Below are 13,068 nucleotides of genomic sequence, written 5' to 3'. Positions count from 1 at the left end.
GCTTTGAACAATATAATTATATCTTACTGCGACAGCTACACTATACATATTTTCCTGTTTAGAGGCAAAGTCAACCTTTACAATGTAGGCAACAGAAAATGGATATACAGTTTTTATTTTTACTCTTATTTTCATTGATTAGAATATAAAAAAGTGACACTAAAGTTTGTGTTCCCATCTAGTGATATTATTTTATCATTATGTTATTGTAGCACAAGGTTCAGTTAGCTTTGCACCAAAATAGAAACATCCTCCAAAGAGCTACTTTTTACTATATTACTTTGAGTACATTTCAGGGCCTGTACTTTTTTACTTTTACTTGAGTAAAGAAGTTGAATCAGTACTTCAACTTTTACTGGAGTATTTTTTAACAGTAGTATTTGTACTTCTAAGTAAGTACAGAATGTCTGTACTTTTGTGCAACACATACTTATAATAGGCTGGGAGTATGCTTGTGCTGTGAGGTCCTTGCCTCCACGTTGTTATGTAACTGAGCGGAGGACAGGATACATTTATATTTGTTATGACTTATATATATAGTCTACTTCTTTTGTATCTTTTTGACCTGGGGTTACAATTTCTTGTGAACGGGCAAAATAAAAATGTAACATATATATAAGGTTATTCTGTTTGGTCAGAATTTTGTCAGATAAAAACAACACTACATAAAAAATACATTAACTTCAAATAAAGAAGAAAAGAATGACTACAAAAATAAACACTTGGTAAATATTTTCCTTTCCTCCATTATTGTGTTTAAGTTTGGGTAGACAATGGATTAATCTCTGAACATTAAAAGATGTTATGATACACAATTTAAATTTAATTTCTGAGTCTTCTGATAAATGAAATATTAAATATTGTTTGTTTGCATGCTGCCCCTCTTTAATTTCCAAAGTCTTTAACTGACCAAATACTTAAACAACGGTGCGTTATTTTGATCAAAAGTTCCAGATATGCCTCTGTGAAGAACATTTTTGCAGAGCAGATGTGAAAAATAGCCTTTAGAGAGATTGTAGTGTTCTGTTTGATCTGATGAAAATGGAGGACTGACAGCATTTTAGTATAATGAGCAAGTCTAGTTTATAACTAATAATGTATAATTGTAGTTTAGTAAACCTCAAGCGGTCGGTTTCTTTAGAGCCTGAATGAAGCTTTGAAAGTGGAAAAGATTTAAGTTATGAGAGGAAACAGGAAACTTAAATAAAGAAACTGTTGCAATAGTGTGTGTGTGTGTGTGTGTGTGTGTGTGTGTGTGTGTGTGTGTGCGTGCGTGCGTGCGTGTGTGTGTGTGTGTGTGTGTGTGTGTGCGTGCGTGCGTGAGGTTTGAGGGCGTGACCTCATCATTAAGAGAAGTAAGAAGTTCCTGGTTTGCAGTGAAGAAGAAGAGAAGCAGCATTAAACCATCAGAGCTCTGAGATGAAACACACTTTGGTCTGCTTCATCTTCCTCAGTGAGTAAATTCTCTTCTTCTCTCTGTCACTTTCTGTCTTCTAAGTCTTATTTGTCTCCATTTTATTGTCATTTGTAGGTAATCAGCTGGCTTTACAACTTGCTTCACTTCTTTGTTCTCTCTCATAAAAATTATTTCTTTCTGTGGTTAAACTGAGTGTTTGGAAAAGAGTCACTCAAACATGCAGCTCATAGAAAGGACACTTTTTAATAGTTATAAAAAGATAAAACCCTGAAATATAAACATACGTCGAATTTAAATGTTTACACAAACTTCTGCTTTTGCATCACTGCAGTGTGCAAATCATTTTCATTTTACTTTTAACCCCAGAAATGACTTTTTGAATTTTTATTGTAAATTTAGTCTGCAATCAAATATTTTTTTCTCTATCCTTCTGAACAACTTAGTAGAGCTCCTGAAACAACACTGAATTATTCTTTATTTTATATACTGAAGAAAAAAAAAACACAGTGACAACCATCTGTCTTTAAATTAATCTATAGTAAGATTGTAACTAATGATTGTTCATCCTTTCAGCAGCACTTCAGGATGGAAACACTGGTTTGGTCAAAGCACAAACTCTCCCCCGCAGAGCAGAGGAAGGAGGAAACATCACAGTTGCATGCAGGTTTTATTTGTCTGGAAGCAGGAAACTCTTCTGTAAGGAAAAATGTGAAAAAGGAAACATTCTTGTTGAAACATCTGATGATGCAGCTCAGAACGGCAGATACAGCATTAAATATGAACAAACAGATACTCTGTCATATACTCTGTATGTGAGCATCACACAGCTGAAACAGTCTGACTCAGGATGGTACAGGTGCTCTTTGGACAGAACTTTGTTGACAGATGGAAACGATGATTTTGAGCTGATTGTCACAGAAGGTGAGTTTCTGCTAACAGTCGTGTTTGTCTTTGAAGGTGTGACAGAAGTTTCCCGTCTCAAAGGCAGCTACTTTTCTTTCAAATCACCTACAGATGTTATATTTATCTGAAACATCAAGTTTCATCAGTTCTGCTGTCAAACAGCCCATAACCACGTCAGTCACATGCAGATATATAAACTGCTTCAAGTGGTCTTATTATGACTCTGATGGTTTCATTGTTCACAGCTTCAACCACTTCAACACCAAACGGGACTCTGAGACCTTTTTCAGCTTCAGTGTTTCTCTCATCAGCCTCCACACCACCAACAACACAGAGTTTAAGCTCAACTTCAGGAAGCTCCACACCTTCATCAGCCTCCTCTGAAACCAAAGATGCAAGATCAGGTACAATATATTGGGTGGCTGTCACTCAGGAGGTAGAGCATGCCATCTGCTAATTGGAAGACCAGTTGTTTGATCCCAAATTCCAGTGTGTTTATCAGAGTGTCACTGTTGGATAGAAAGCACAAAAGTGTTTGTCCAAGAGGATGAATGAGGCAGGTCATATGAGTGCCCGAGTAGAAAAGGGCTTTGGGTTCATTAATGTGTTTTTATCAGAGAACTACAAAAGAATGACACATTAAGAGCTGTGGAAGAAGCACTCAGATGTTTAAGTGTTGTAAATGAGAAGCAGGTGCTCAATGCAGAAAACTTAGTGAAAAAATAAACAGTTTCTATGCTTTTTAATAACTATTTCATTAAATAATTTAATGCAGAAGGAAACTGAAGTCAATAGTTTTTAAATAAAAATTGTTCCGTCATGCTTGATAAACAGTTTCTCAGGTAATGTTTGAGGAACTGTTTTCAATCTAAAAATACACATTACTCTGTATGTGCACAACTTTACTGCTAAATGAACAGACCTGGAGGCCACATGTTTACACTGTGAGTAAAAGAAATCTTCTCTGTTAAACTCCTGCAGATGTGCTGATTTATGTGGGTCTGATTCTGGTCGTTATGATCGTCGTCTTATCAGCAGCTCTGCTGATTTTCTACTTGAAGAGCAGGACCACTAAACCCAGAGGTGAGGCTACATGAAACAAACACAGTGTTTTCATCACAGTAAAAATTACTTGCTCACTTTTTCATGCATGGATTAAATATTCTGTCAATCAACGGAAATGTCAACACGCAGCATGTACGGTATAATATGCTCCCTTATTCATTGTATTGTCATCATAAACACCTTTTAAAGCAGATTATTTACCAAAGTGTAATTGTCATTAAGATTTATACAGGAAGACCAAATAGAAAATATTTTTTCTCTTCCACCGTTTTCCACCTTTTGTTGTGTAAAATCAGCGTAACTCTGATCCAGTCACCACGATGAGAGTGTGTCTACGTCATGTTAACACCAGATAATCTCAGACTGACAGAGCTGCTGTGAAAACAGACCACTGGACTGAAAGGTGTTACTGACCTGATGGTGACGATCACCAAGACTGAGTCTCACTTGGATATGTTCAAAAATAATCCTTCAAAATTACAGTTTTATAAAATAACCATAAAACACAGGAAAACATGGCACCATGGTTGATCTGTCTCAGCTCAGAATGTCCCAGTTTGCATGAATTAAGTCAGGTGTGACGTTTCTGTCACGCTGTTTTCACCTTTGAAGTTCAGTCTGTTTGTAAAAAGAGCACCGAATGTTCATTTATGACTCACAACAGAAACTGATTGTAGCAGATTTGATTGATATGGTTTTGATTCTTTATCAGTCATGTGTCTTATCTAACTGTAGTTCATTTGTAGTTCTTCATATTGTTCCTGAGTTTAGTTCCTCAGGTTCATCATGTTTATTTTCTGACCTGGATGTTTTTCAGGACCTCCTGTGGAAACAGAGTATGCTGACATGCCGGTGAGTTTTAGGAAATGCGACACACATCAGCTTCATTATTGTTTGGTTTGTATCTGTCAGCTGGTTTGTTCTCCTGCTGAAGAAAACAGGTTGTATGAAGATATTAGAAAGTGTGACATACCCTGCAGGTCACCTCCTGTCGAAGTGTCTTCAGTTTATGCCACCACCAAAGACCCCCAGTCAGATGGAGTTGAAAATATAGACCTCACACGCCGTTCTCTTTTGTTATCGGGGCAGAGGCTGGTAGGAGGAGTTGGCTGTCTGGTCGGGGTCTGGGATGCAGGGCTTCCCTGCTGCTGCAGGGGCAGTCTGCTTGTCTCCACCCCAGGGAAAAGGGGTAACATATTCTGGGTCTAGGGGCGGATTGCCCCTCTGCGGGCGAGGGTACCTGGACCTGGTGTGTAGAGTATGCTTGGGGAGTGTGAGTGTGTGTGCAGTGTCTGTTTCTGTTTGTCTCCACGTTGGGCGAGTGCCAAGTATTTGTATATGTGAGCATGAGGATGGGAATGCATGCTTGTGTCTGTGTGTCAGGTTGGGTATTAGACTCCATCTCTCTGGGAAGATCTCAGGTCCCCCCAGGTGTTGGGGCCTATCTCCCCCCACCACACTCCCTGCCAGTGGCAGATGCCCTCAGCCGTCAGTGGTTGGGGGCTGGGCGCTCAGGTATGTACTGGCTCACTCCCGGTGGCTGCTTGGCAGGGCCTGGCGCCCGTGGCTCAGCTCCTTCCAGGAGGGTGGGGCGGTTGCGGATGGTCCTCCTTGGGCTCTCGTGCTCTGGGGGCCTCTGGATGTCTGGGGTTTGGATCTCCTGCATGCGTGCTCATGTCCTGGGGGACGGGGCTATGGCTCCCCACACCTTCTAGCAGATTGTTACATGGAGAAACTTTTTAAATACAAGCATGCTCACACATACAGGTGTGCTCACAAACTTTATTGGCTGCTACCTCGAAGCACATCGTGACCTGTTGGTCACATGCTGCACAATAACATTCAATATTTAGTATTTACTGTTGGTTAACACTTATCTAGGTTATTGCTGTCGTCTTGTGTTTATTGTGTTGCTCTCTTTTTGCTTGTTTTCTTTTTTTTTCCCTTTCAACAGGTGAGCGAGCGGATTTTTTAGTGTCTTCTCTCTTTCTTTCTTTCTTTCTTTCTTTCTTTCTTTCTTTCTTTCTTTCTTTCTTTCTTTCTTTCTGTCTCCCTTTCCTATCCCCCAGTCATGTCTGTCCTGTCTGTAATAACTTGAAATAAAATAAATAATTAAATAAATAATAACAACAAAGATCAATCAAGTGGACCATAATGATACACTGGGTAAAATAAATCCACTGGATATCTTTCTTGTCCTCCAGACAATAATTCTGAATTATTAAAGTATCAAATGGGACAGGCAAATCATATATGTATTTACACACACACACACACACACACACACACACACACACACACACACACACACATATATCTATATCTATCTATAGATAGATAGATATAGATATATATAAACACCTTTCTGGTGGAAAACAAGTCTATCAAAGGTTGTTTTTGTTGCAAAAGTATTTTGAAAGATGACTTCAGAGGCTTTATGATAATTAATGGGGTTTTTTTTTGGTTTTTTCTTGTCAGTTTATCTATTCAAGATTTTTTTTAATCATAACATATTTTTGGAGTCTAATGTTTGATCTCACCTCTTTATCTCTTTAAGGCAGATAACCTCTGCTACGCTGAAGTGGAGTTTTCCCACATTCCTGTCACCAGCAGCGCCCCCTGTGGTGAAGCAACTGATGTTGTCTACTCAATGCCTCAGGTGGACCTGAGTACTGCCATCCACACCAAAGATTCTTCACCTCCTCTGTACTCTACTGTTTCCTCACTATGAATTACATCAGTACTTTTTTTAAACCTGTCCTGTCCAGCAGAATAATGGTCTGAATGCTTTGTTGTGCCAAACATATTTGCTTTCCCAAGAGGAGCAGCATAGACTCTCTGTAGGCTCCTCTTTTTATGTTTTTGTTTTATTTATTTATTTAATTTCATTATTCATTTTTTTCTGTATGAATATTATGTTGGAGCGGACAGGGGGTGAAGGTCAGACAGGTAAAAGACAGGAGATGAAATCAGAGGAACAGAAGAAGAAAAGGGACAGAAAAACGAGAGAAAACAATGAGGGTGGGGGAAAAATCGAGGATGAAGTATGCAGTTATATAGCCTAATGTTAAAGTTGTTTTTATTACAGCTGCTTCTAATTTAGTTCAACAGATACATAATTTAAAAATGTTGCTTTTATGATTCTGGATAAATTTAGTGAAACGATTGCAGAAAACAGACTGCTATGAAACAAGATATATTTTAAGGAAAACAAAAAGTGAAGAGATGCAGTAATCTACATGTTTTTAATGAAAATAAACATGAACATTGACATTTTTGACAGTGTATGGTTTTTATTTTCTTTTTATAAGATAATTTGTAAACATTAGAATACACACATTTGCTTCACTTCTGCAGTGGAAATATTTAGACTCAGCTTCTTCATACAAACGATATTGAAAAATAAAGCAACTGGACTTCTTAAACGTTTTGAAGATGTTTCATCTTCAGTTCTAAAGACAAAGAGGTGGAGAATCCCAGGTGTTTGAATCCTAGTGGTCATTGGCCCACTATTGATCATGTGCCTCATCACATGACCCAAGGTGTGAAAAACAATTTAGGGTGAAGCCACTGTGATATATTGCCCCACACCATCATGTGACCTACTGAGGTCACCCGATGCAAGGTGTGAGTTAGGATTGAAGGACCTGGGAAGGGACCTCAAAACTGGTTTGTAGGTGGCTGATAGGTGAGCTCATAAATCACCCCCTCTGTTCAATGATGGTCATTCACAGTGGACATAGACGGCCTCTTTAGAAACACCTGTCTTCTCGGTCCTAAATGGGAACACTGGCACTCTTTAAAATATGTCTTTCGTCTTTAAAGAATAAGGTGCAGATGTACATCTGAATCTTGTCCTGTTGAAGTGGCTCTTCTATGTTTGTCATGCTTTTATGGAGTGGATGCTCCATGGACTCACTGCACACCATACACAATGTTGCTAAGGTGTTGTATTTATTGCCTGTATTTTTCTAGCTTTCCAAGTTTGTAATTTGTTCCTATTATTTATTGATTAGCTTGTGTTTGAAATTTTTTCCCTTGGTATGAGCTAGTGTTTGTCTTAGGGTCTGTCCTGGTCTGAAGTGCACTGGCATGTTTAGCTGAAAACCTGCTACATAAGGGAGCTCTCTTGGCAGTGGCGGATGCATCTCTCACCCTCTCCCTCCCTTATCTTTCCTGCTTGGCTTCTATGTCCTTGTCTAGTCTCGTCTAACTCTAACCCTCAGAGAGACTCTCAGTCTTGCTCTCTAAAACCTGATTTGATCAACTGGTCCCTTAACGAAATTGACACCCTACTCTCGACCAGAAGCCTAGGCTCGGGAGAGCCTGATTGTCCTGCAGAGACATTTGCTGCTGGATACTCGATGGTCGGTTGCGTCGGGTGCCTGGCGACACTCTCGATGGAGGACACTGAATGACATCTACCTTTTTTGGAACCATGATAACAGAGTTCTGGCTGATCGGAGCTGGCTCAGACCAGGCTTATCGAAGGACAAAGAAAGCGGTTACAGCTGTTCAAAACCCCACAAGGCTGGCTGACATGATTGACGAAGGGCAAGCCGTGAGTATTCAGACTGTGTTTATTGAACGCAATATGGCTTTGCAACGGGAAATTAATAGACCTGGTGACCAGTGGTGGACATTAAGAACAACTGCAACTTCTTTAATGCTGCCTGTTCTGACCTGTCTCCCCAGTGTGATGTTTGTGTAATGTATGAATGGTTGGAAGGGGTCCAATTTTGCTGCAGACAGCTGCAAGTGACAAATAAAGGATTCATCATCAAAATACTGTTATTCCAGCAACATGTTGTTAATCATTTTTACCTTTATACTTCTTATGTATTAAATCATTAAATGTACAAAGTAGCAACAAAAAAATATTTCTGTAGATCTAAATTATGTGATGTTCTGACTACAATGCTGCTAAGCAGCTGCATGGCTCATCATCTGAAAATGAAAGCTTTCATCATGTGAAAATGAAAGCCTTAACATGGCATTTAATCTATTATTAGACTCAACTGGCTTCTCTCAAAATGTAAAGAGCCCACTATAAAATAAAAACATTGACATTGACAAGACTGGCTATGGATACTGACTATGGAATGGAGCAATCGTCAGCCCAAACCCAAGAAAGAGCAGGAATCATCAAGACCCCCAGGCAAGACCCCAGGTGCAGGCTGTGTAAAGACGCCCTGGAAGTCCCAAGGTTAAAATGGGAGATGTCCCCTAGGGTTGTCCAGAATGACCAACCTAAGTTCCAGTGGGACTTCGAGATACAGATGGACAAAATGGTGATGGCCAACCAACTGGACATAGTGGTGGTAGACAAACAGAAGAAGATGGCTGTAATGATAGACACAGCAATACCTAATGACAAGAAGAAGGAACATGAGAAGCTGGAGTACCAAGGGGTGAGAGAAGAGCTGTGGAAAATGTGGAGGGTGAAGGTAACAGTGGTCCCAGTGGTAATCGGAGCACTAGGTGCAGTGACTCCCAAGCTAGGAGTGGCTCCAGCAGATCCCAGGAACAACATCCGAGATCTCTGTCCAGAACAGCGCAGTCCTAGGAATAGTTAAGATACTACATAGGACCCTCAAGCTCCCAGGCCTCTGGTCGAGGACCAGAACTTGAAGGATAGACCGCCCACTGGAGCGAGAGGGGAATTTCTTTTTTTTTAACATATGTTTATATAATGTCAGCCTCAAAAACACCCTGAGCAAGAAGAACATGATCTGACTTACAAGGCAAATTTTACCACTGCGAAACACTGTGTATTTTTGCATTACTTACATCAGTGGCATGTTTGATATCCTGAGGTCGCAGCTGGTCTTATCAGATAACATGATGCATGGAGCTGAAACCAATTTTATGTAAACAACAAAACAATTAATATAAGTAGCAGGAGTCGACAGAGTGAAGCCAGAGTGACATTCGTACTCTGGTCATCATAACTTTCTCTTAGAGCCCCTCTTACGATGCAAAAAATACTGTGATGCATCAGTCTGTGTGTGAAAGGATCCGAAGTGAATTGCTCCACATAGGTTGGCTGTTTATTGTAATACTATAGATAATATTACAGTATGAAAGTACTGTATTAAAGCTGAAAGTATTTCACATGATTAATGTTGTATTGGAGTGACTTTGAAGATTTTGAATTTGACAATCTGTAGTTTTGATGGTTTAATGATGACCAACATAAAGTGATGAAATGTGTTCAACCACAGTGAGGAAATATTTTAATAAAACATTTTGATAATGAGTAAATGAGGCTTGATTTCGACCACATTGTGGGCTTCATTAAAAGTAAACATGAATTTTAAAAATGCTTCCAGGACAGATGCCATCTATACTTACCTCTAGGCTCATTAAAACTTTAGTGTATGATAATTACTGATATGCAGGAAACATGTCTGACTGATGTGGTTGTATCTTGGGAATTTTACTGAATCTTTCAATCTTTCAGCTGCTCCCTTTAGGAGTCACCAGAAGAAATCTGCCATCTTCTCACCTTATCGCTCGTGTCCTCTTCTGTCAAACCAAAACTCAACATGTCCTTGTTCACTACATCCATGAAACTTTTCTGTGCTCTTCTCCCTTTCCTCCTGCCTTATGGCTCTTTTGTAAGTATATCCACAAGTACCATTACTTCCTTCTTTCTAGTCCTCTGCTTTTCACTAGTTTTCCTCCATCTATCCTCCTCTGTCTTGCTCTCTGTTTTCATCACCCTATTTTCCTCACTGTAAGGCGCACTTAAAATCCTTTAATGGTGCACAGCCCTCAAAAATCTGTCAAAAAATATTTTAGTACGACTTTGGTAAGCTACAAAGCCACACCGCTTGATGGATTGGCGGGGCATTACAGCTTCCGTAGTCAGGAGCCTAAATAGTAATCTGGGTCAACAAAACTCCATCAGTTTCAGGTCACAAATTCAAACGAACAGTAGTATAGCATCACTGAGAGTAAAAAACTGTCTAAATTCTTTCATCTTTAATAAAATGATCAGCCTTGCTGCTTTACCAGGTGTAACAATTAAGTTTACATCCAGGCATCCATTAAAACAGGATTTATTAAATTTCAATAAGTTGGAAAAATAGGAAGTTTGCTCGCTAGTTTCCACCTAAACATGATATAGCATGTTCTGACTTTGCTAGATTTCTGAAAAAATTAAAACATACAGCTTTGCCATCACTTCCAACATAAATGAAGACAGAAAACTAAACAACAGCTTATCGTTTTTAAGGGTTACTGAAGTTGGGTTTGCTGATATATAATGATGTGCTCGTGATCGCTGGTGACACAGCTATGTTAACATAACATAAACACAGTGAAGCTGGAGGATGAACGCTAACTTTTTTTCCACTTAATAAAAGTTAACATGAGGGTTCCCGATGGTTAGGGAAAAATGCAATCACATGGCAAGATGCTGCAAATGGACCAAACTTCAGTCAGGAGAACAACTGAGATAATCCATCCACTATACGCGGTTAGTCATTAATATACTGCAACAACATGGGAATAGAGCAGCTGCGAGAGAATTCAACATTAATGAATCAATGGTATGGAAGCAGAGGAAGCAAGAAGAATGAGTTGAGTAAAATTTGACTTATCTGACTGTTTTATTTTGCTTAATGCGCCTTATAATCTGGTGCGCTTTATGTATGAAAACAGACCCTGTCTGGGAAGAGGGGAATGAGGACCCAGATGCAGGACTCTTAATAATGAGCATTGCGTTTATTTACAGTGATGTAAACAGTTCACACAAAAAAACCCTGTGCTCTCCCCCGACTCCTGTGCCATGTCTTCTTCCCAACTGCACGTGAAGAAATCTGCCCATGTCACCTGCACTCCCAGTGCTTGCTGCTCTCAGGCAAAACTCCCATGCTCCTCCTGGGGAAACAATAGAAACTTTTCAAGGCACACAACCCCTGCGGGACACTGACTGAGACTTTGCTCTCAAGACACTGACATGGAGTCTCACTCAATCATCCCGGGTCGGTGGAGGCTTCACCACACCATTAAGCATCATCCTCGTGGTCTTCCGGCTACAGCCACTCCCCCACACACACCTCCCTATACATACACACATGGAAAAAAAAAAACCCAGACAGCAGAACAGTGCACACACATTTTCATAAAATATAAAAAAGTCCACAACTGCTCAGGGACCTGGCCACCACTGATGGCCCAGGTCGCTGACATTACCCCTCTCAGGGCCGGCGGAGTAATCGAAGGCCCAAAAACAATCACCAACCAAAAACAGAGTTCAAACGAACCCAGGGTGGGTGGTGGGAGGTCTAGCACGGAGAGCTAGAGCCTTCCCAAACTAAACAAAAGAAAAAAACCCTTCCAGGTTCATACTCTCAAAGTCCGACCGCGCATCCATCAACAGTATCTAAATAGTCCCCACAAAATAGTTTACGTGGAGTCCAGTGGCGGCCGCGTTGCAGCTCAGGCGGCCTGCCACGGGTCCAGTGGTGGCGGCACTGCATCTCTGGCGGCCTGCTCCATAACCGCTCTGATGGGTTATTGTGAAGCATGGCAGGTGGTTTGTGACGTGCAGGCCATGCTGGGTGTGGACGTGCAGGCCGAGCAGGCCGTGCTGGACATGGACGTTGTCCCTCCAGCGTGCTGACCTCCGGCTCGGACTGACCGGGTCCCCCAGGCGCGCTGACCTACGGCGCGGGCTGAGCGGGTACCCCAAGTGCGCTGACCTCTGGGTCGGGCTGAGCAGGTCCCTCGGACCCTCCAGCAGAGGCAGACACAGGGTCAGCAGGTATGGAGACCTCTGGCTGAACAGATGGCTGAGCTGCGTGCAGAGCTAATGGCTGAGCTGCAAGTGAATCAATGGTATGGGCCGGAAGCAAGAAGGTTGGGCTGAGTAAAATTTGGCTTATCTGACAGGCTGGGCTACAGCAGGCTGTGTTACAGGCTGGGCTACAGCTGGCTATGATAACGGCTGGGCTGCAGCTGGCTGTGCTGACGGATGGGTTACTGACTGTAGATACGTTTGTGGTGGAAATTGAGCAGGTAGTTGAGCAGCAGACAGAGCTATAGGCTGGCCGGCTAGTGACTAGGCAGGAGACTGAGCTTCAGGGCGGGCAGCTAACTGAGCTTCAGTGCTATCAGTCTTACAGTTCATCGTCCAACGAACAGATGAAGTTGCAAATGATAAATTGTCCTTATTACTCACCACAGCTGGCAGTTGGGAAGTCCGGGAATCCCGCTGCAGTGAGGAGCGCCATTGGCGCAAGCGTTGCTTCCCTAACGACCCCCTGACGGTGCCTGTTACCCGGTCTTCCAGCTACAGCCACACCCACACACACACCTCCCTATACATACACATATGGAAAAAAACCCAGACAGCAGAACAGTGCACACACATTTTCATAAAATATAAAAAAATCCATAACTGCTCAGGGACCCTGGGTCGCTCAAGCCCAGGTCCCTGACAGACCCGTTCATCGACAGTGCTCCTGATAATCCGGTGCACCTGAAGTCCAGAAAGTACAGTAGTTTCTCACTACATTTTCATCTCTATCCATAATCACTCTAACATGCTGAAAATTCGTTCCAGCTTTATGTCTCTGCACAGCCAATCAATACAAGTCCTTTTTTCTTTCCTTAGTGTCCAGCCTCACATACAAGTCTTTTCCTTTGCCACGTCTCCCTTTGTATGCATAGCC

At 41.4% G+C, this 13,068-nt stretch overlaps 1 protein-coding gene across 4 annotated transcripts; it reads left to right on the top strand.

The window, feature by feature from the left end:
* The first annotated feature begins 764 nt into the window (after positions 1 to 764).
* Positions 765 to 6,651, top strand: LOC120435247. 4 transcript variants are annotated; one of them, XM_039604408.1, is made up of 6 exons: positions 765 to 1,453; positions 1,991 to 2,113; positions 2,566 to 2,724; positions 3,302 to 3,403; positions 4,203 to 4,237; positions 5,943 to 6,651. In XM_039604408.1, the coding sequence occupies exons 1-6, from the start codon at positions 1,420 to 1,422 to the stop codon at positions 6,114 to 6,116; spliced, it is 627 nt and encodes a 208-aa protein (XP_039460342.1). In that variant the 5' UTR covers positions 765 to 1,419; the 3' UTR covers positions 6,117 to 6,651. The 4 variants fall into 4 exon arrangements, with proteins under 4 accessions (XP_039460342.1, XP_039460341.1, XP_039460340.1 ...); XM_039604407.1 differs by having other exon boundaries at positions 768 to 1,453; positions 1,991 to 2,338; positions 5,947 to 6,651; XM_039604406.1 differs by having other exon boundaries at positions 770 to 1,453; positions 1,994 to 2,338.
* Positions 6,652 to 13,068: the final 6,417 nt, after the last annotated feature.

This window comes from Oreochromis aureus, linkage group 20 (genome assembly GCF_013358895.1).
Source record: "Oreochromis aureus strain Israel breed Guangdong linkage group 20, ZZ_aureus, whole genome shotgun sequence".
Lineage (NCBI taxonomy): Eukaryota > Metazoa > Chordata > Actinopteri > Cichliformes > Cichlidae > Oreochromis > Oreochromis aureus.
The sequence above is the reverse complement of the archived record's forward strand: the minus strand, read 5'-3'. Positions and strand labels throughout refer to the sequence as shown.

Excerpts from the sequence above, each read along its gene's own strand:
- LOC120435247 (XM_039604405.1), top strand. The coding sequence starts at position 1,420 with ATGAAACACACTTTGGTCTGCTTCATCTTCCTCA. Across the intron at positions 2,339-2,565 it reads TGAGCTGATTGTCACAGAAG|CTTCAACCACTTCAACACCA; the intron begins GTGAGTTTCTGC and ends CATTGTTCACAG. Across the intron at positions 3,404-4,202 it reads CAGGACCACTAAACCCAGAG|GACCTCCTGTGGAAACAGAG; the intron begins GTGAGGCTACAT and ends GATGTTTTTCAG.